The 20710-nt window shown below is 46.5% G+C and overlaps 1 protein-coding gene and 1 long non-coding RNA gene across 3 annotated transcripts; one reads left to right on the forward strand and one right to left on the reverse strand.

Annotated features, from left to right (window-relative positions):
* Positions 1-4808: 4808 nt before the first annotated feature.
* CD300LD-AS1 (CD300LD antisense RNA 1) lies at positions 4809-14319 on the reverse strand. Of its 2 annotated transcripts, none has more exons than XR_010133643.1 (3): positions 14085-14319; positions 8254-8480; positions 4809-7032 (listed from the first exon to the last, which is right to left on the reverse strand). It is a non-coding gene; the product is annotated as a CD300LD antisense RNA 1 (long non-coding RNA). The 2 variants fall into 2 exon arrangements; XR_008680282.2 differs by lacking the exon at positions 14085-14319 and adding an exon at positions 14010-14081.
* On the forward strand, positions 6733-19633 carry CD300LD (CD300 molecule like family member d). The gene is made up of 4 exons (XM_004041061.4): positions 6733-6853; positions 10144-10482; positions 16682-16775; positions 18885-19633. The coding sequence occupies exons 1-4, from the start codon at positions 6814-6816 to the stop codon at positions 18994-18996; spliced, it is 585 nt and encodes a 194-aa protein (XP_004041109.3). The 5' UTR covers positions 6733-6813; the 3' UTR covers positions 18997-19633.
* The last annotated feature ends 1077 nt before the right edge of the window (positions 19634-20710 follow it).

Consider the following 20710-nt stretch of genomic DNA (forward strand, 5'->3'; position numbering starts at 1 on the left):
CTCCCTCTTCCTCTCCTCCTTCTTTGCTGAAGCCCCTCCTTGCTCTCACTGCCTAATCCATTCCCGCCCCCACCACCCTGCATCTCCAGGAGCCTGTCCTGATGCTCTCCTCTGGGGCCCTTCTCTCCAGGGAGTGTCCTCACCTGCACTCTAAAGTCACCTCTATGCACAAGACTGTCAAAAGCAGTTTGTCACCTGATTTCCTGCCTCAGTGCTTGGCTGTCATTTCCAGTGCCTACTGGTTGTTTCATAGAGATACCCACTTTGTTAACAGCTCAGATGTGCTCAAAATTAAATTCCGTGTCCTCTTCACTCTAAGATTGGTCTGTTACTGTGTCTGGTCCATGGCCCTGGGGCTTCCCGACTCCCTGCTGTGTTCCCTCCTTAACCCCCTGTCAGTTTAGCCTTCCTAAGACAAAGCCCATCATATCTTCACCTGCAAAGGGCTTTGCAGGGGTGGGGGATTAGAGGCAGAGCAGCAGAAAGCTTTGCCAATGGGAGCAGAGGAGGGCGTGGTGGGTCAGTTCTTGGGGAGGAAGTGGAGGAGGCCCCTGAGCAGCATCTCTTTATGTTTGTTTATTTATTTATTTTTGAGACAGAGTCTTGCTCTATCACCCAGGCTGGAGTGCAGTGGTGTGATCTTGGCTCACTGTAACTTCCGCCTCCTGTGTTCAAGCAATTCTCCTGCCTCAGCCTCCCGAGTAGCTGGGACTACAGGCATGTGCCACCACACCAGACTAATTTTTGTATGTTTAGTAGAGACGGGGTTTTGCCATGTTGGCCAGGCTGGTCTTGAACTCCTGGACTCAAGTGATCTGCCTGCCTTGGCCTCCCAAAGTGCTGGGATTACAGGTGTGATCCGGGCCTTCTGTTTATGTTTGAGGCTGCACCTTCTCTTGGGATTTTGGAGTGTCTTGGTGAGCCCTGGTGCTGCTGCCTAGAGCCAAGAACTCATGGGAGGGGGCAGGACTTCATGGACCATAGACAGACTTTCTTCCTTCCTCCCTCCCTCCCTTCCTTCCTTCCTTCCTTCCTTCCTTCCTTCCTTCCTTCCTTCCTTCCTTCCTTCCTTCCTTCCCAGTTTTATTAAGGTATAATTGGGATAAAATAAACTGCACATATTTAAAGTGCACAATTTGAAACACTTTTCTTGTTGTTTTTATGATTTTTTCAAATGTATTATTTATGGGCATTCAGCTAGTTTCAAGTTCAGGGCCATGATGCATAGTGTGCTGTGAACATTTTAGACCATGCCTTTGGTGGGCTTCTGGTGCCCTCCTTAGCAGCTTTTGAAGGGATCCCCATTCCCTTTATCTGGAGAAAAAATTGTGCTGTAGATCAGGCTGATATGGTTTGGCTGTGTCCCCACCCAAATCTCATTTGAATTGTAGCTCCCATAATCCCCACCAGGAGGGACCCAGTGGGAGGTAATTGAATAATGGGTGCGGGGTTTTCCATACTGTTCTTGCAATAGTGAATAAGTCTCATGAGATCTGATGGTTTTATAAAGGGGAGTTCCCCTGCACAAGCTCTCTTGCCTGCTGCCATTTAAGACGTGACTTTGCTCCTCATTTGCCTTCTGCCATGATTGTGAGGCCTCTCCAGCCATGTGGAACTGTGAGTCCATTAAACCTCTTTCATTTATAAATTACCCAGCCTCGGGTATGTCTCTTTTGGCAACATAAGAACGGACTAATACACACGCCAAGACCTAAGTTTAAGAGAAATGAAACTTCAGTGAAAACTCAATCCTTAGCCTCAACAAGTCAGGCTCCTGTAGGGAAAAGTAGGAACCTGAAGATGGGACATTTGACAATTCATTTGAGCCCTCGAGCCTCCCACTGCAGAGCGGCCTGATGCACTTGTTAGAAGGTAACAGCTCCCCTGTTGAAGTTGATGCTGAGGTCTCCAATGAAGCAGATGCCTCACCAGACATTGCTGCCCCCTAAGGATCTCCTTGAGGAATCTGCCCTCATTTCTCTTCCTGACCAATAACCAACGTTGAGTGTCAGCCTGGCCCACCTAGGGACACGCTGGGCTGCTAAGGGAAAAGGAGAACTAATATATGCTGGCACGAACCAGTTAGAAGAGTGTGTGTGAGAGTGGATCCCAGGGCAGTGGACTATAGTGCTGAGCCAGGAAGGGTTTTTCAACATAGAGGTACTCATCCACGCAATGTAGGAGGACTCACCACTTGCAAAGCTGGGAGACTGGTCCTAGTGCACTGCTGGGATGGCCCTGAGAAGCTTAGAAGCAATGAAACCCCACATTCAACGATGTAAAGATGTCATGGAAGGGTGGAAGAAGGGATCAAAAGGCTCAAGGAAACACAGAGCATCTTCAAGGCAGTGAACCTACTCTATAGGATGCTCTCATCACCCATTTGTCCAAACCCATAGAATATGCAACACTAAGAGTGAACCCTAATGCAAACATGGACTTCAAATGGTCATGGTGTGTCAATATAGATTCACCAATTGTAACAGATGTCCCACTCTGCTGGGGGATGTTGATAATGGGGGAGGCTGTGCCTGTGTGAGGGTAGGAGGTACATGGGAAATCTCTGTACTTCCTGCTCAATTTTGCTGTGAGCCTAAAACTGCTATAAAAAAACAAGGTTGTTTTTAAAAAGACTCACATGAAATTATTTGATTGTGTTTTCGGGTAAAATATGCTAGTTTCACTAAATTAGTATTTAATGAGTGTTATCCTTGGGATGCCCTGGAGGATACTCCAATACCAGGGAAATAAGAACTATGTTGGTGATGGGGCATTAGCATTATGGAGAAGCTCAGCAGTGGCTGTCTCTGTAGGCCAGGCTCACGGGAGGAGATGCCATTACATAACTGAGCTCCATAGGAGCAATGGGGCTGAGAGAATTCCAGAAGGGAAGAGGGCAGGTGGAGTCACTGGGCGGTCTGAGACAAGCTGAGCACTTGGACCAGGCAGCGAGTCCTGAGTAGAACCAGAGGCAAAATCAAGATCCTAGAGACAAGAGAGGCAGCCCAGTGGTTCTTGCCCTGATTTTTAGAAATGATAGAAGTGGATACACTTAGCAACCCGTGCATATGAATACTGACTCTCTGGTCTGTGTGGTAAAAGTGATCAGACTGGGGAAGGCCAAGGGGAAGCCGCTGAGGCTGTCCCTCTGCTGTGGCCAAGATAGTAAATCCCAAACCATATCACATTCTGCCAGGAACACAGAGATCAGTGCCACCCCCCAAGACAAAGAAAACAAGGCAGTGGTCCCACTAGATCTGCCTTTAATTTACCAAGGTCAATGGGCTAGGGAAAACTAAACCAAGAGCCTGGGCATAGTGGCTCACACCTGTAATCCCAGCACTTTGCAAGGCTGAGGCAGAAGGATCAGTTGAGCCCAGGAGATTGAGGCTAGCCTGGGCAACAGAGCAAGATCCTTTCTTTACCGAAAAGTGTTTTAAAAAAATTAGCCAGTGCAATGTTGCACAACTGTAGTGTCAGCTACTTGGCTGAGGCAAGAGGATCACTGAAGCTCAGGAGTTGGAGGCTGCAGTGAGCTATGATTGTGCCACTGCACTCCAGCTTGGGCAACAGAGTGAGACACTGTCTCCAAAACAAAACAAAACAAAACAAAACAAAACAACAACAACAACAACAACAAACCCACCACCATATTAAAGGAATAGCCAAATTTCCAGCTTCTGTGCCAACAGTGGCAGGTTTACTAGAATAGATGAGCATAACCTGGTGTGTTGTGTGTGACTGTTGATCTGGCAAAAGCATCCTTTCCGCCACCATCAGGAAGGAGGAACAGAGGCAGGCGCATTCGCTTGGCATGGACAACAGTATATTTTCATAGTCTTGTTCCAGGACTGTGTTAATTTTCTTCTTCTCGTAGTATTGTTCTAAGAAACCTGAATCGTCCAGCCATTGCCCAGAACATAAAGGTAGTCCCCTGTGTTTATGACATCATGCTAATTGCACCTGATAACAAGAAGAGGCTAGCAACTGGATGTGCTCCAGAGGCTGGGAGATAAACCCTACACTGGTTTAGGGGCCTGCCGTGTCAAAAGATTAGGGGTATGGTGGTCTGGGGCATATTGGGTGTACCCTCAGAGTAAAGGGCAGATAAAATAAATTGCATTTTGCAACTCCTACTTCTAATTGACCCACCTGATAAAACTCAGGGGAGGCTTTGAACTCAGAGCCAGCAGGTGTGATGAAGAGTGTGGGTCAGAAGTGGGAATGGAGACTGGGGACCCAATTGGAGCTTTGTTCACGGAGCAGTTCCACAAACATGTTTTTGTTTTGTTTTTGAGATGGAGTCTCACTCTGTCACCCCGGCTGAAGTGCAATGCTGTGATCTCGGCTCACTGCAACATCCGCCTCCCAGGTTCAAGTGATTCTCCTGCCTCAGCCTCCCAAGTAGCTGGAATTACAGGCGTGCGCTGCCATGCTGGGCTAATTTTTGTATTTTTGGTAGAGACGGGGTTTCACTATGTTGGCCAGGCTGGTCTTGAACTCCTGACCTCAGGTGATCCACGCGCCTCGACCCCCCAAAGTGCTGGGATTATAGATGTGAGCCACTGTGCCCGGCCAAACATGTACATCTTTACATATACCCCAAATGCCTGGAGGCAGGCACTGACCCCCAGGCAAAAGAGCAGGAATTCTTTATTTTAATATAATATCTGGGGAAGCCATGGCAGTGAGAATGCTGGAGCTCAACTTCAATCCTCTTCACTCTAGAGTTTAGAAGACTGCTCTCTGCCCACGCACCTTAAAGAGTAGCTTGTAAGTCAAGAAAGAATCAAGGGTTCAAATAATTTGGCATGATAAATTGGAACTGTTTTCTTTTCTTTCTCTTTCTTTTTACATTTTATTTTATTTCAATAGTTTTTGGGGAGCAGGTGGCTTTTGGTTACAAGGATAAGTTCTTTAGCAGTGACTTCTGAGATTTTGGTGCACCCGTCACTGGAGCAGTGTACACTGTACCCAATGTATAGTTTCTTATCCCTCATCCCCTGCATCCTTTCCCCTAAGTCCCCAAAATCCGTTGTATCATTCTTGTGCCTTTGTATCTTCATAGCTCAGCTCCCACTTATAAGTGAGGATGTACAATATTTGGTTTTCCATTCCTGAGTTATTTCACTTAGAATAATGATCTCCAACTCCATCCAGGTTGCTGTGAATGCCATTATTTTGTTCCTTTTTGTGGCTGAATAGTATTCCATGGTGTATATGTACATCGCATTGTCTTTATCCACTCATTGCTTGATGGGCATTTAGGCTGGTTCCCTATGTTTTCAATCGCAAATTGTGCTGCTATAAACATGCGTGTACAAGTGTCTTTTTTGGACCTAGTTTTTTGCCCAGGCTAGAGAGCAGTGGTGCAATCTGGGCTCACTGCAATCTCCACCTCCCAGGTTCAAGCGATTCTCCTGCCTCAGCCTCCTGAGTAGCTGGGATTACAGGCGTGTGCCACCACCTGGCTAATTTTTGTATTTTTAGTAGAGAGGGGGTTTCTCCATGTTGGCCAGGCTGGTTTCGAACTCCTGACCTCAGGTGGTCTGCCCGCCTTGGCCTCCCAAAGTGCTGGGATTACAGGCATGAGCCACCAGAGCTATTTTATATACTATTTACTCCTACATACTCTGAGGTCTCAGTTAGCTACACTTTATCTTGTTCTCAACTATGATTGGATAACCAAGAATCAGCAGACACTTGAGGAAGGCTCATAACATAGAGGAAGCAGACAACAAAACAAAGATGTGACCACTGAGTGGAGGGATATAGTTCAAGGAACAGAAGAGAGTTTGAAAAACATCAGTAATCAAAGAACCAAAAAAACTTTTCGAAATAAAAATACAGTCTCTAAAATCAATATTTGATCCAAGGATTGGAAGAGAAAGTAAAAGCACAAAATAAACAGTATAAAAAGCTCCCCAAATGTAGAACAAAGCCCACAGATATGGAAAATATAAAACAGGAGAGACAAAATGAATCGATTCAGGAGGGAAAGGGAGAGAAAGAGGGAAGGGACCATCTAAAGAAAGTGGGGAGAGACTGGGAAAGTCAGTTCGGGCGTCAGCAGAACAAGTAGATTACAACAGCAGCCAGGGGAAAGTGTGCAGGGATAGGGAGGATGAAATCAGGGCAAGAGGAGGCTAACGAGAAAAGGCAACTTCTCCATTCCTGACCTTCCCCACTGAGCCCGGCTTTGGCTTCAGAGTGCCTTCAGAGTGGCTTCAGAGTGACTCATGATCCCAGTGGAAGCGTTCCTGGGGGAAGGGCCAGTGGGTCAGACAGCCCAGGGCAGGAAGAGGCAATGAGATGTCTTACAGTGGGGCTGCCTGGAAGAAGCCTGGGGCATGGGCTTTCTCCAGCAAGGCTGGGTGTGAGTCCTGTGCACTGTGGTCTTCCCAAAGTGCTCCTCTCCCCGCACTCCTCATGGCCGGCCTTGTCCGTCCTCTCCTCCAGGCAGTAGATCCCGCAGCTCCTCAATGCCTGGCTTCCTCCTGGCTCCTCCTGCTCCTTGGCTCCTACGTGCACGCCCATGCAAACCTGACCAGTCCCGGACACATTTTCTTTTCCACATGCACGAAAGTTTGGGCACACCTTGCGACATACACTGTACCTTAGTCTTTTCAAAGAATGACACCTCTTTTCTCCTAATATGTAAAAAGAGAAGTAGCTACAGATGTAACAGGAAGTGAGCAAGAAACATGAAGGAGATTCGAGTAGGTTTGCGGCGTTGACTTCCGAGCTTGGATTCAAGTCCCTGAAGGGCACCAGACACCTGTGATCACCAAGGAGAGGAGAGGAGACAGGATCATGTGGCTGTCCCCAGCTCTGCTGCTTCTCATCCTCCCAGGTGAGTGTGGCTGGAGCTTTAAGGCACTGGAATGACAGTGGCTGGCCTGGAGACAGAGACGCTCTGTTCTCAGGAAGGAGACATGTCAGGGAAAATGACAGTGCCAATTCATCCATCCATGCCCATATTCATTAAATAGCAATCAAGTTTTTGTTATCTGACAGGTTCTGTGTTAGATGCTGCAGAAACAAACAAACACAAAACAAAACAAGTATAGCCTCTTGTTGGAACAGTGGTTCTCAACCCTGACTGTTCCATATAAACAGATGAATGAACAGATATCGATGAAGGAAGGAACCAATGAGTGAGTCCATTCTTGAAGAACTTTCTTTTTTTTTGAGATGGAGTCTCGCTCTGTCACCCAGGCTGGAGTGCTTCTTTCACTTAGCATGATGTTTCAAGGTTACTTTGTGTTGTAGCACAAATCAAAGCTTCATTCTTTTTCATGGCTGCATAGTATTTCACAGTGGATATACCACATTTGGTTTCTCCAGTCATTTGTTAATGAACCTTAGGGTTGTTTCTACCTTTTAAAAATTGTTAGTAATAATGTTATGAACTTTCATAGCACAGTTTTGTGTGGAGATATGTTTTCAGTTCTCTTGGGTATATATCTAGGGGTATAATTGCTGAATCCTATGTTAATTCTATGTTTAACTTTTTGAGGATCATCAAACCTTTTTCCCAAGGATTTATATTTGAGTACAGCTTTGGCTGTCATGTCAACAAATTTTGATACGTAGTGTTTTCATTTCTGTTAAAATGTAACAAATCTATGTGCTTCTCATATTATCTATACTCAGATCAAGCTTTGTAAGAAAATTTTTCCTTCCAATCTCAAATTTATTTTCTTTTAAAATAGATTATTATTATTATTATTATTAATTTTTTTTTTGTAGAGATGAGGACTCACTTTAATGCCCAGGCTGGTCTCAAACTCCTGGGCTCAAGTGATCCTCCCACTTTGGCCTCCCAAAGTGCTGGGATTATAGGTGTGAGCCACCATGCCTGGCTTCAAATTTATATTCTGTAAACAATTTTCAGATATATTCTCCTTCCTTTCCTTCCTTCTGAGACAGGGTGTGCTTTCTCACCCAATCTGGAGTACAGTGCTGGGGTCAGGGTTCACTGCAGACTTGACCTCCCAGGCTCAAGCCATCCTCCCACCTCAGCCTCCTGAGTGAGTAGCTGGGACTACAGGCATGCGGTGCGACACCCAGCTAATATTTATTTATTTATTTAGTCTCGCTATGTTGCCAGGGCTGCTCTCAAGCTCCAGGGCTCACGTGATTCTCCTGCCTCAGCCTCCCAAAGTTGTTATATTACAGGTGTGAACTACCACACCCAGCTCTTATTTCTTATAAATAACTTCCAGATGTATTTTTTCTTTAAATATTTACCTTAATTGTTGTCTTTCCATTCTGATGTAGAACTTTTTTCAGAGTGAACAAATGAAGCCCCTAAACCCATCTTTCCCCAGGAGGTCGTGTGTAGTTTCTTAGTTCCCTTCAGATGCCATAGAAAGCAGATTTGGGCATGGAGTCCAATTTCTGTTCCAGGAATTCCTTGGGTTGTGGAGCTCTGCCTGTTTATGGTGAAATTGTCTTCCGCTCCCACCGTGGTGACCCTGGTTTTTCAAGACATTCCAATGAAGTCTAAAGTTTTCATTCATCCAGGGGTAATAATAATAATAATAACAAACATAATATAGCAACATAGAGGTAGATGCCATTACTATTCCCACTTATAGAAAACAAAGGCACAGTGTATTAGTCCATTTTCACGCTGCTGATAAAGACATACCCGAGACTGAGTAAATTACACAGAAAAAGAGGTTTAATGGACTCACAGTTCCACATGACTGGGGGGGTCTCACAATCATGGTGGAAGGTGAAAGGCATGTCTTATATGGCAGCAGGCAAGAGACAGAATGAGAGCCAAGTGAAAGAGGTTTCCCGTTATAAAACCATCAGCTCTCATGAGACTTATTCACTACCACGAGAACAATGTGGGGGAAACCGCCCCATGATTCAATTAACTCCCAACTGGTGCCCCCCACAACATGTGGGAATTATGGGAGCTACAATTCAAGATGAGATTTGGGTGAGGACACAGCCAAACCGTATCACACAGAGAGGTTAATTTGCCCAGGTTCACAAAACTTATCAGTGGTAGAGCCAGGATTCAAACCCAAGCACTCTGGCATGGCCTGAGCTCTTACCCACGACCTTGGGTGTCTCTTGGCGTTTCAGAGATGACCTCTCTCCTGCCACAGGAATTGCCCCCAGGGCTTCTTCAAGTGCTCCAATGTGCTTCTAGTTCCATCTCAAGTTTATGCTGCAGTAATCACAGCTATGGTTTATTGCCAGTGCATAAATCATCAAAATCAATCGTTTCTTTAGATGGGTCTCCCTTTAGGTCAGTTGAATTTAAAGAATTTCTGACAAAGCTCTCACTTAAGGTATTTCCACTGTTTTGAATTATTTTCAAGTGAAAGATTAGGCTGACGAGTTCATGCAGGCTAGTCTTGTCCTGGAGCAAATTGTTTGAAAAGTGGAGCTAATTAGGTATGCCCTTTCCTCACCCTTTAACTGACTTGAATCGTGTCCATTATGTTTAGAGAAGAACTTATAAGATGCAGAAGGGTGTGGAATGGGTGCTGCTCTGTTTATACCTAACCTTTACTTGTGTTTATTTTAAAAGTTAGCTTTTCCTAGGAATTTTGGAAGTGGAATTTATAACAATGTATGGCGAAATGGAGATCTGTGTGATGTGGATCCCATAGCAGATAGAGACCAGTTGGCATCACTATTTGGTTGATTTCAAAGGGATTCATTCAGGGTGATTAACTACAGGAGAGCCACCAGAAACCATTAGAACCACTAGGAACAGCCAAGCATCAAGGCAGCAATCATTCTTCTGGAAAAGGGCCTTCTGCCATTTCCTCCCCATCAGACCAGTATAACACAAAGATGGTTGCCAAAGAGCATTCCTTGGAATATAAAGATTTGTTGGCCATAGGGAAAGGGAGAGGGGTGAACTGCAGGAAGCTATTATTGCTCAGTGCCAACATTTGTGTTTCTTTGGGGATCTGCAGTTGTGCTCTTCAGTGATTTTCCTGGTGAGTTTGACCCAGTGGAATTTTGAAGGACAAAGACTTGTCTTGAGTAAAATGTATTGCTTCCTTGACTGTTATAAGGCAGTTGGATTTGGCCGCTACTCCCAATGCACGAGGCTGTGGCCCTGCCCTTGGGGTGGGAGGTGACGACACATGAATTTGCGTTTTCCAGGTTACTCCATTGCCGCTAAAATCACTGGTCCAACAACAGTGAATGGCTCGGAGCAGGGCTCATTGACTGTGCAGTGTGCTTACGGCTCAGGCTGGGAGACCTACTTGAAGTGGTGGTGTCAAGGAGCTGATTGGAATTACTGTAACATCCTTGTTAAAACAAATGGATCAGAGAAGGAGGTAAAGAAGAATCGAGTGTCCATCAGGGACAATCAGAAAAACCACATGTTCACCGTGACCATGGAGAATCTCAAAAGAGATGATGCTGACAGTTATTGGTGTGGGATTGAGAGACCTGGAATTGATCTTGGGGTCAAAGTTCAAGTGACCATTAACCCAGGTAAGAGGGAGTGTATATACGTGTGTGTCTCTCAGGTCCTGCTCTGTCCTGGTCCCTGAGGTCCCACTTGAGTAAATTAACTGTCACTCAGAGTGACCTGTGACAGAGGGTGGCTGAGTCCTGAGGTCTTGCTATGGTTTGAATATTTGTCCCTCCAAAACTCATGTTGAAACTTAATCCCCAATGTGGCAGTATTGAGAGACGAGGCCTTTAAAAGGTGACTGGGTCATGGGGGCAGAGTTCCCATGAATGAATTAATCCGCTCATGGATTAAAGGATGAATGGGTTATCATGGGAATGGAACTGGTGGCTTTATAAGAAAAGGCAGACAGACCTGACCTAGCACACTCCGTTCCGCCACCACGAGGTGCCTGGAGCCACCTTGGGACTCTGCAGAGAGTCCCTGCCATCAAGAAGGCCCTCACAAGATGTGGCTCCTCAACCTCGGACATCTTAGCCTCCATAACTGTAAGAAACAAATTCCTTTTCCTTATAAATGACTCAATTCCAGATATTCTGTTATAAGCAAGAAAAAGTAGAGTAAGACAGGTCTCATAGGACCCTGAAGGACCGCTTGGGATTGAGGGGATCTCTTCAATGACCCCATGGCTCCCAGGGCTCCCTCCAGGATGGGATTAGGTCTTTCTAGGCACATTTTTTTTTTCTCTGCACAGCTCAGTGCCTGAGTCCGTTGCCCACAGATGACAGGGTGATGGTTCCAGTTTCAGCCCACAGGCCAAAGGGACCCCCTTCCCTGGTAACCAGAGACCCCAATCCCTGCCAGTGCCTTCTTGGAACTTCTTTATAGCACTAAGTCCCTGTGTCAGAAAAGGAGAAGGGCCTCAAGTCAATGGCCTTAGCTCAAGAAACTAGGGAAAAAAAGATCAAAGTAAACTCAAAGCAAACACCAGAACACAGATAATATTAAGACCACAATGAAAAATTAATGAAATCGAAAACGAAAGTAATAGGGAAAAATCAATGAAATGAGATACGTTTTCTGTGAAAACATCAGAAACACTGTTAAACCTCTACCTAGACTGATCAGGAAAAACAAGAGAGAAGATATAAATTACTAACATCAGAAATGAGAGAGGTAACATTACAACAGATTGTATAGCTACTAAAAGAATAATAAGGGAATATGTGTCGTAAACAACTTTTATGCCAATATATTCAACAAGTTAAATGAAATGGAAAAACATCCTTGAAAGGCACAAACTACCAGTCACAAGAAGAAATAGATAACTGGAATAGCTCTATATCTTTTAATGAAATAGAATTTGTCATTTGCCATCTTCTCACAAAGAAAATTTCAGGCTCAGATGGCCCTTTGGTGAGTTCAGGACCGGATAATATCAATTTTTTTTTTTTTTTTTTGAGATGGAGTTTCGCTCTTGTTGCCCGGGCTGGAGTGCAATGGCACGATCTCGGCTTACCACAACCTCCACCTCCCGGGTTCCAGAGATTCTCTTGCCTTAGCCTCCCGAGTAGCTGGGATTACAGGCATGCACCACCATGCCCAGCTAATTTTGTATTTTTAGTAGAGACAGGGTTTCTCCATGTTGGTCAGGCTGGTCTCGAACTCCCAACCTCCGTAGAGAAGGGTGTAACTGGCAGGGAATAAGCAGTAGCTGAGCAATATATTCTCCCGGTTCAAAGACCTTGTGACATTACCACTACTTGAATTTCTCCTTCATAATCAGAATCAATAACTCCTGGGACTAAGGTAATGCTCTGTAAATTAAGACAGCTTTTACCCAAAATTAATCCCATATATCCTGTTGGCAAAGGTCCCCAAATACCAGTGGGAATCTTGGTGGGTTTGTCTCCTCCCACTAACGTTACCCGTTCTCTGACTGGGAGATCGAATCCTGTGCTTCCGGGTGTTCCTGGGGAGAGGGAATCAATGTCCCTCTGGGAACCCATCCCTGAGATGGGGCTGTGGGCTGGACAGGGAATGCCTCCATTGTTTGTAGGGCCCGGGTCCAGGCCCCCTTCTCGTTTCCCGACAGGGGGGTGCCATTCCGATGAAATTTTGAGTGGCATTGACTAGCCCAGTTATTTCCTTTATTGCAATGAGGGCAAAGTCCTGGCATTTTTCTGGGGTGGGGGGCTGCATTATAAGATCCCTTCTGCCCAAAGGTCTGACGGTATTCTTTTTTGAAGTGTCCGATTTTTCCACAATTATAACATTTTCCCATTTTAGGACTTGTTCCTTGGCCGTTTTTAGATTTGTCCACTACTAAATTAGCCATTGCTTGAGCCAACATTGTAGAGCGATGAAGCTCAGTTCCCACATCTTGACAAGCTTTGAGAAAATTTCCCAAGTTTTTTGTACATCTCACAGGTGCCAGTGCACATTTACAATCTGCATTTGCATTCTCAAAAGCTAGAGTTAAGGCTAGCATTTCTGTAGCCGCAGTATGAGGAATCTGATGCTTCACTGCCTCTTGTAATCTTGCAAGAAAATGTGCATTGGCCACTCTTACGTGATATGTAAAAAAGATTGTACTGGGACCCCTTCCTCAGGAATTGTGGCCCAGGCATGTTTAGCAGCCAAGGCACGCTGCTTATAAGCAGTGTCTGGGAGTGCCATGTGATGTTCCAGGTCTGAATAAGGACAATTACCTAACAGCATATCCTCTGTAATGTCTCCGTGTCCAGCAGCACGATTCTGTCTAGCCTGGTCTGCACACAGTTCTTGCCGATTTAAATTCCATGTCAGGTATGCACTAGCAGACAAACAAGTGTAAGCCAAATGCTTTACATCAAAGGGTGGAAGGTGCATAGCACCAAATATAGATTCTAGCAATCCTAAAGTAAATGGGCTTTGTACTCCATTGTTAACTACACTCGCTTTCAATTCCTTCAGCAACTTAAACTGTAGTGGGGTGTGTTCATGAATAAACTGCTGAGGATTATTTGGATCAGGCCTTATGGAAATAGGAAAAGCGCAAGCTCCTAAGGGCTTTCCAGCTATAGCAGCAGAGCATAAAATTGTTTGTATTGGGGTCTCTATTTCTGCTACTGAAGGAGGCGGTACAGATGTTTCTGCTACTGGAGGGGGTGACACAGGACAGTTTTCATCCTCCTTCTCCTGTTTATTATTTTTAGTTTGTACTGTGGGTGGGACAAAATATTTTTTCAGATTTTTAGACTTGGAATATGATTCCTGCTGTCTAGCAGAATAAGAAGGAGATAATGGCAGGAGGACAGCACGGACTACACTCCAAACAGAAAAAACAAAAAGATCAAATTTAAGACCTTTTTGGTGAGCCCGTTTTAATCCTGGTCCTACTCTGTCCCAAATTTCTACATCAAGACTCCCTGTCTGTGGAAACCACGGGTTATGTATAGTGACCTTCTTCAGCATCTTAATTAATGTTTGAGAACTAACCTGAGCACCAGTTTAAGTAAAACTTTAAGCAAATGCACATAATGTTGCACCTCAATAGACAAATTCTGCCCCATGTTACCCTTATTCAGAAAACTTCCCATTCCCAGTACCTCTCTAGGGCACTGACCTGATATCCCAGTACCTCTTTAGGGCACTGATCTTGTATCTGCTGCCGCTCCCAGTACCTCTTTAGGGCACTGACCTTTTATTGGCTGCCGGCAGACTTGTCCCAGGGTTTCTCGTTCGTCTTGTCAGTTTCTCTTTCTCTGCTCCAGCAGACCTTCTTTGCTCACGTTCCTGTCCCGGCCACCACTTGTCGCTGTTGGTTGCTAGGGGATTGAACAAAGAGGGACGAATGCAGAAATGAAGACAAAGACAAAGAGATCTGTTTTGAAAGAAGGGGTCAGGGAGCTCCTTGCTTCTAGTGAACAAGGGCCCTGAGCTTCTACAGCCCTTTGTATTTATTAGGTAGAAAGAGCAGGGAGGGAGAGGTAATGGTTGGTCAGCTGCTTGATTTATCACAGGTACACACAATTGCTTTCTTTGTACAACAGGCTTCAGATGTTCCTATAGATAATCACAAGGAACACAGCACTTGGGGTGTGACTGCCCTCAGCACCCCTTCGGGCAGCAGACACCGTTGCCAGTTTTCCAACATCCTGCTTTCATGAGAACAGTTTTCTGTTCGCTCATATAGCCTCCAGTGGTATACTGTGTTGGTCATGACTCTCATTCTTTCGGCCTGTAACAAAAGTTAACATTACTGACCTTGACACCAAGTGTTGGAAACACTCTCGAGTACCTGGAGCCCTCATACCCTGCAGGTGGGAATGCACATGATGCAACCACCTGGGAAAAGAGTTTGCAGTTTCTTCAGACATGAAATGTATGCCTGCCAGAGATGATCCAGCCCCTCAGCACTTCCATATTTAGTCAAAATAATAGAAAGTTTTATGTTCACACAGAGACCTGTATGTGAATGTTCATAGCAGCTTTATTTGTAATAGCAAAAAACTGGAAACAATTCAAGTGAGTGGATTTTTTTAAAAATGTGAAATACAGGCTGGGCGTGGTGGTTCACGCCTGTAATCCCAGCACTTTGTTAAGGCTGAGGCAGGTGGATCACTTGAGGCCAGGAGTTTGAGACCAGCCTAGCCAACATGACAAAACCCCATCTCTACTAAAAATAAAAAAAAATTAGCTGGCTATGGTGGCACTAACCTGTAGTCCCAGATGCTTGGGAGGGTGAGGCAGAGCATTGCTTGAACCTGGGACGCAGTGGTTGCAGTGAGCCAAGATCATGCCACTGCACTGCAACCTGAGTGACAGAGAGAGACTCTGTCTCAAAAAAAAAAAAAAAAGTGAAATACTCATACAATGGAATACAACTTGCAATAAAAGGGAATGTTCTACTGATATACCAATGATAAAATAGTTACGCTAAGTGAAAGAAACCAGCTCAAAAGCTCATTTACACTGTATGATTCCATTTATATTAGATTCTGGAAAATGCCAACTCATTGATAGTAAGAGAAAATGGATCATCCCTTAGCTAAGGCTGTCACAACAAAATACCACAGACTGGGTGGCGTAAACAACAGAAACGTATTTCTCATAGTTCTGGAGGCTGGAAGTCTGAGATCAAGGTGTTGGCAGGTTCAGTTGAGCCTGAGGCCTCCCTCCCTGGCTTGCAGGTGGCTGCCTTCTTGCTACCCCTTCTTGCAGTTGCCCCTCTGTGCTCGCATGCCTTGGTGTCTCCCTGTGTGTCCTCATCTCCTCTTCAGAGAACGACACCAGTCAGATGGCATTAGGACTTACCCTAACAAACTCATTTTAACTTAATTACCTCTTGAAAGGCCCTATCTCCAAATACAGTCACATTTTGAGGTACTGGGGACTAGCATATCAACATATAATTTTTAGGGGTCCACGGTTCAGTCCCTAACACCTGGGGACAGAGTAAGGGGGAGGGCGGGCATGGGGATTATGAATGTGTTGACTGTCCTGATCATGGTGGTGGTGTTACCGGGTATACACATACATCAGAGTTTAACATATTGTTCTCTTTAAATATTTACAGTTTATTATGTGTCAGTTATACCTTGATTTAATCCCAGAAAAATGATATAAAAAGACAAATATGATGCTGTGATCTCTTATTATTAGATTGCTCCTGAAGCAAACTTTGAGTATCAAAACTCACTACACACACCGTCAGCGTGAGTAGGGTGTGGTCCAGCAGGAATTGGCACACAGCAGAGGCTGGGATGCATCAGACATAGCCAGACTTCAACAGGGGTAGGGAGGGTGAGATTGGGAAGCTGCTGGAAGACAGGAAACGGCCAGAGAGGGAAGAGCGGAGGTGGAGGGCGCTGGGCCTGGCTGCAGAGAGCCAGGAATCCCGGGCTCTCCAGAAGTGGCTCAGCGAGGGGGCCACCAGCTCAGCGGCCGAATCACTCCAGAACAGGCGGTAAGGAGTTCACCTCGGCCGTGGCCGAGACTCAGAAAACAGCTAGCCTAGCCCGAGGAGAGCGGAATGCTGTCGAGTGTGCTAAGCTGTGCCATGCAACTGATGATTGCAAATTCCCTCCTTAGTCTGCTCCTCAGAATTTCTCACATGGTAATAATTCAGTAACTTCTCTTTAGAAGATAATTCAGGTAATATTTTGGATGCTGACCAGACAGCCTTGGACCCCAAGGCAGAGGCTCCTTAATTCCCAGGTGGAGAAGCCTTAGGGCCACAGCCAGAGCTGGGCCATCCATGGAAGGGGTGAACCGTGTTCTGCTTCGTATGTTTAGGCACACAAACTGCAGTCCCAGAATGGACAACCACAACAGCAAGCCTGGCTTTCACAGCTGCAGCCACTCAGAAGACCAGCAGCCCCCTCACCAGGTAGGTGGAGCCGGGTCCCACCACTTTCGCACTGGCCTGGCCCCATGGCCTCTCCTCTAACAGGGGTTGCCAGATACAACAATAGCATGCCCAGTTACACTGCAATTTTAGACAAACAACAAACCATCTTTTAGCATAAGTATATCCCAACTATTTCATGGGCTATACTTATACTAAAAAAGCATATGTTGTTTATCTGAACTTCAAATTTAACTGAGCATTCTATGCTTTTATTTGTTAACTCTGATAACCCTGTCTTCTGGGGGTACTCAGGCTGGGACCCCCATAGGCCCCCGCTGTTTCGTCTTTGTATCAGTAAAGTCACTGCAAACCTCCGGTGGCCTGCCCCAACCTCAGTTTACCTTTGAGGAAAATAAGATTTCCCATCTAAGCGTTGGCTACATGAAGGCAAACTCTGCAGCACAGACATGAGCCACCACATGACTGAAGGTGGCAGGAGAGGGGCCTGAACATGCCCTCCCCACCTCCTGGGGTCAAGAGGGCATATCGAGGTTTGGCCTTTAGTGGGTTAGGAGAGACGTCTCTCTCATCTGCTCCTAGTTTCTGCCCAAGAACAAATATTGTTCCAGCCTCTCTCTCCCAAGACACCAGAGTAGGGGAATGGAAAATGCTAGAGGGAAAGGGGGAAGCTGGAAGCTTGGCGTTCTCACCCTCCCAAGCTGGCAGAGGGGTCTGGAGGATTAGTCTGATGCTCGCCAGCTCTGGAGGTGTCCAGAGGAGTCCCCAGAGGTCAGTACCTGTGAGCTAGCCATTGGGTTCCATCACGGCCTGCTGTGGTCAAGCCCCCCAGGTCAAGGCCAGAGCCCAAACCACAGACCGTCCTGCTCCTGCTAGAGCCCAGCGCTGAGGCCCGTGTCTCTGGCTCAGTCCTCCTGGAACTACTCCTCAAGGCCTGCCAGTTCCCTCTGCAGTCCAACTCTGTTTTGTTTTTTTTATTCACTCGATCTTGAGTTCTGCGAATGTGTCTGCAGAGCTCCACCCGCGGAGCTGGCTTTAGGACTCCTCGACTTTTTTTTGTTTGTTTGTTTGTTTCCTCCTCCATGCTTTTGTGCAAACTGATGGGACTTTAGCTGTCAGGGGACAGAGGGCAAAGGACTCCAGAGGTGTAGCAGGAGAGCCCCAAGAGTGAAGATGCTGGGAAGGACCTTTGGGGGCATTTTGACCTGTGGCCTGCTGTATAGCCCCTCCTCCATCTCCCCCAAATACCCTCAGTCCCATCTGAGGGCTCATCCGGCATTCTGGAGTTGGATATAATTTTGATTTTTCTTTTCTTTCTTTCTTTCTTTCTTTTTTTTTTTTTTAGAGATGGGGCCTCACTATGTTGCCCAGGCTGGTCTTGAACTCTTGGGCTCAAGCAATCCGCCTGCCTTGGCCTCCCAAAGTGCTGGGATTACAGGTGTGAACCACCATGCCTGGCCTGATTTTTAAAATTTATCCGTGAGCTGAGAGTGGCTTCAAGTTGCACTAAGGTGAAAGAAACAATGAAGGCCCAAGTTGGGAGGTCGAGACCCTGGGAAGTGGGTGGAGGATGGTGAGGGGGTGGAATTGATGGTCAATAAGGTTCTGGGCCTTACACATCCATAGAAAGTAACAGGGAACATAAGGAACTCCAGGGCCAGGTGCTGGTCCACAGGAAGAGGGTCAGAGCAAGGTCAGCCTCCAAGGCCTTCAAGAATATGATGTCAGATCTGATACCTGAAAGGTGGGTAGCGTTTGCACAGGCAGCGATGAGGGCGGAGAGGCCCTCTGGGTACAGAATGCAGCAGAAGCCGAGGTAAGAAGAGACAGGGAATGCTAAACCCCTTCAAGATAGGTGAGGAGGAGTTATGGGAGACCAGCCAAAAAGGCCGGATGGGAGTTGGCTGACGGGACCTTGAATGCCAGGCTGAGTTTACTGGAGGTGTAGGGAGGACTGGGAGCCTCGCTGATGAGCAGTGTGACTGTGCCCCGCCAAGGGGGCTGGCCTGGCTGGGGTTCCAGGCTTACCCTCACATAGACATTGGAAGCCAGGATCTGGGCATAGAGCTGAGAAGACCTGAGACCTCTGACCCAGGAGGCAGCTCATTTCCTGTCACCGTGTTCCCACAGGTCCCTGCTCAGCAGCACCCACTTCCTGTTCCTGTTCCTCCTGGAGCTGCCTCTGCTCCTGAGCATGCTGGGGACCGTCCTCTGGGTGAACAGACCACAAAGAAGGTCTTGAAGGAGGAAGAGTCAGCCCGATGATGAGAGTCCCAATGCCCATTGACGTCCTGTCCAGGGAGAAAGGCCCTCCCACAGAAGAAAAAACAGTTTCTTTTCTCTTCTTTTTTTCTTTCTAGAGATAGAGTCTTGCTCTGTCACCCAGGCTGGAATGCAATGGTATAATCTCTGCTCACTGCAACTTTCCCCTCCCAGGCTCAAGCGATCCTCCTGCCTCAACCTTCAGAGTAGCTGGGGCTACAGGCACATGCCACCACCCCCAGCTAATTTTTAAATTTTTTTGTAGAGATGGGCTTCCACCACGTTGCCCAGGCTGGTCTCGAACTCTTGACCTCAAGAGATCCTCCCGCTTCGCCTCCCAAAGTGGTGGGATTACAGGTGTGAGCCACCGCACCTGGCAGAGAAACAACATTTCTATGGGGAATTGACTGTGGTTCTAGAGGCAGTGCTGGCCCCAGCTTCAGGGAACAGCCCCCTAGTCCCCTGTCTCCTGCAGCCGTGCCACCTGGGGCTTTTCCCTTCTCTGCACAGTCCCTGGGGCCTGACAGAGCCCTTCTTCCTTCTGAGGTCTCCAATGCAGTAGAAAACATGAGAAGAATGCGTTTCCCCTGAGAGGCACCTGTGCCGTAGTGGACATTCGTGATCTCAGGTCTGTGAGCCACATGCAATGTTAACGGACCTGTCTTTGCATTCCGTGGGGTTCAAGTCTCCAGTCAATAATGGGTTTCAAAATCCTAAACCCACGAAAACAGAAAAACGGAACCAAACTCTGGTAATGGGCCAACTTAAGGGAAGATGAGTACAGAAGAGAGCAGAGGTTTCCGGGCTGCCGTGCCAGCTGCTCTCCTGCCACTTGTGGGGAAGGGAAGTCAGGAGATTCCTGGACGAGTATGATTGAAGATGATGGGAAAACACAGCCTCCTTTCGTCACTGTAACACTTTTCTATTAGTGTTGATTGTTACATTTTCTTACCTCTTTTAAGAGTATTGCAGTTGGCTGCTACTCTCAATTTGGGGTATATGGGGAGATCACCCATACATTTTGGGGACTGTGATATAATCCATAAACTAGATGCCAGAGCTAGAACTGTGAGCTGGGGATGGCTGGGTCCTCAGTACCGCCTGCCTGGGTCCCCAGGGTGGTGCTCAATCTTGGACTCTAATGACTGAGCCCCCTGCCCAGTGGGATCATCTGGTGGTTAGGACAGAGGCTAAATAACAGAAATTCCCTTCTGGGAACATGAACCAGGATCACCCAGCCGCCCTCTGTCAGGTCAATCTCTGTACCCAGGTGAGACCCTTATTCACTCCCCCACCATCATTCACTCAAAAAGGCCGGGCGCAGTGGCTCACTCCTGTAATCCCAGAACTTTGGGAGGCCGAGGTGGGTGGATCACTTGAGGCCAGGAGTTTGAGACCATCCTGGCCAACATGGTGAAACCCCATCTCTACTAAAAGTACAAAACTTAGCTGGGTATGGTGGCGCACACCTATAATCCCAGCTACTTGGGAGGCTGAGACATGAGAATCTCTTGAGCCTGGGAGGTGGAGGTTGCAGTAAGTCGAGATTGCACCACTGCACTCCAGCCTGGGTGATTGAGGGAGACTCTGTCACAAAAAATACATAAATAAAAATAAAAAATAAGCGAAAACATTTACTAAGCATCCACTAAGTATCAGGCACTGTTCAAGTACGAGTATCACCGAAATAAAGA

This window comes from Gorilla gorilla, chromosome 4 (assembly GCF_029281585.2).
Source record: "Gorilla gorilla gorilla isolate KB3781 chromosome 4, NHGRI_mGorGor1-v2.1_pri, whole genome shotgun sequence".
NCBI classification, from domain to species: domain Eukaryota; kingdom Metazoa; phylum Chordata; class Mammalia; order Primates; family Hominidae; genus Gorilla; species Gorilla gorilla.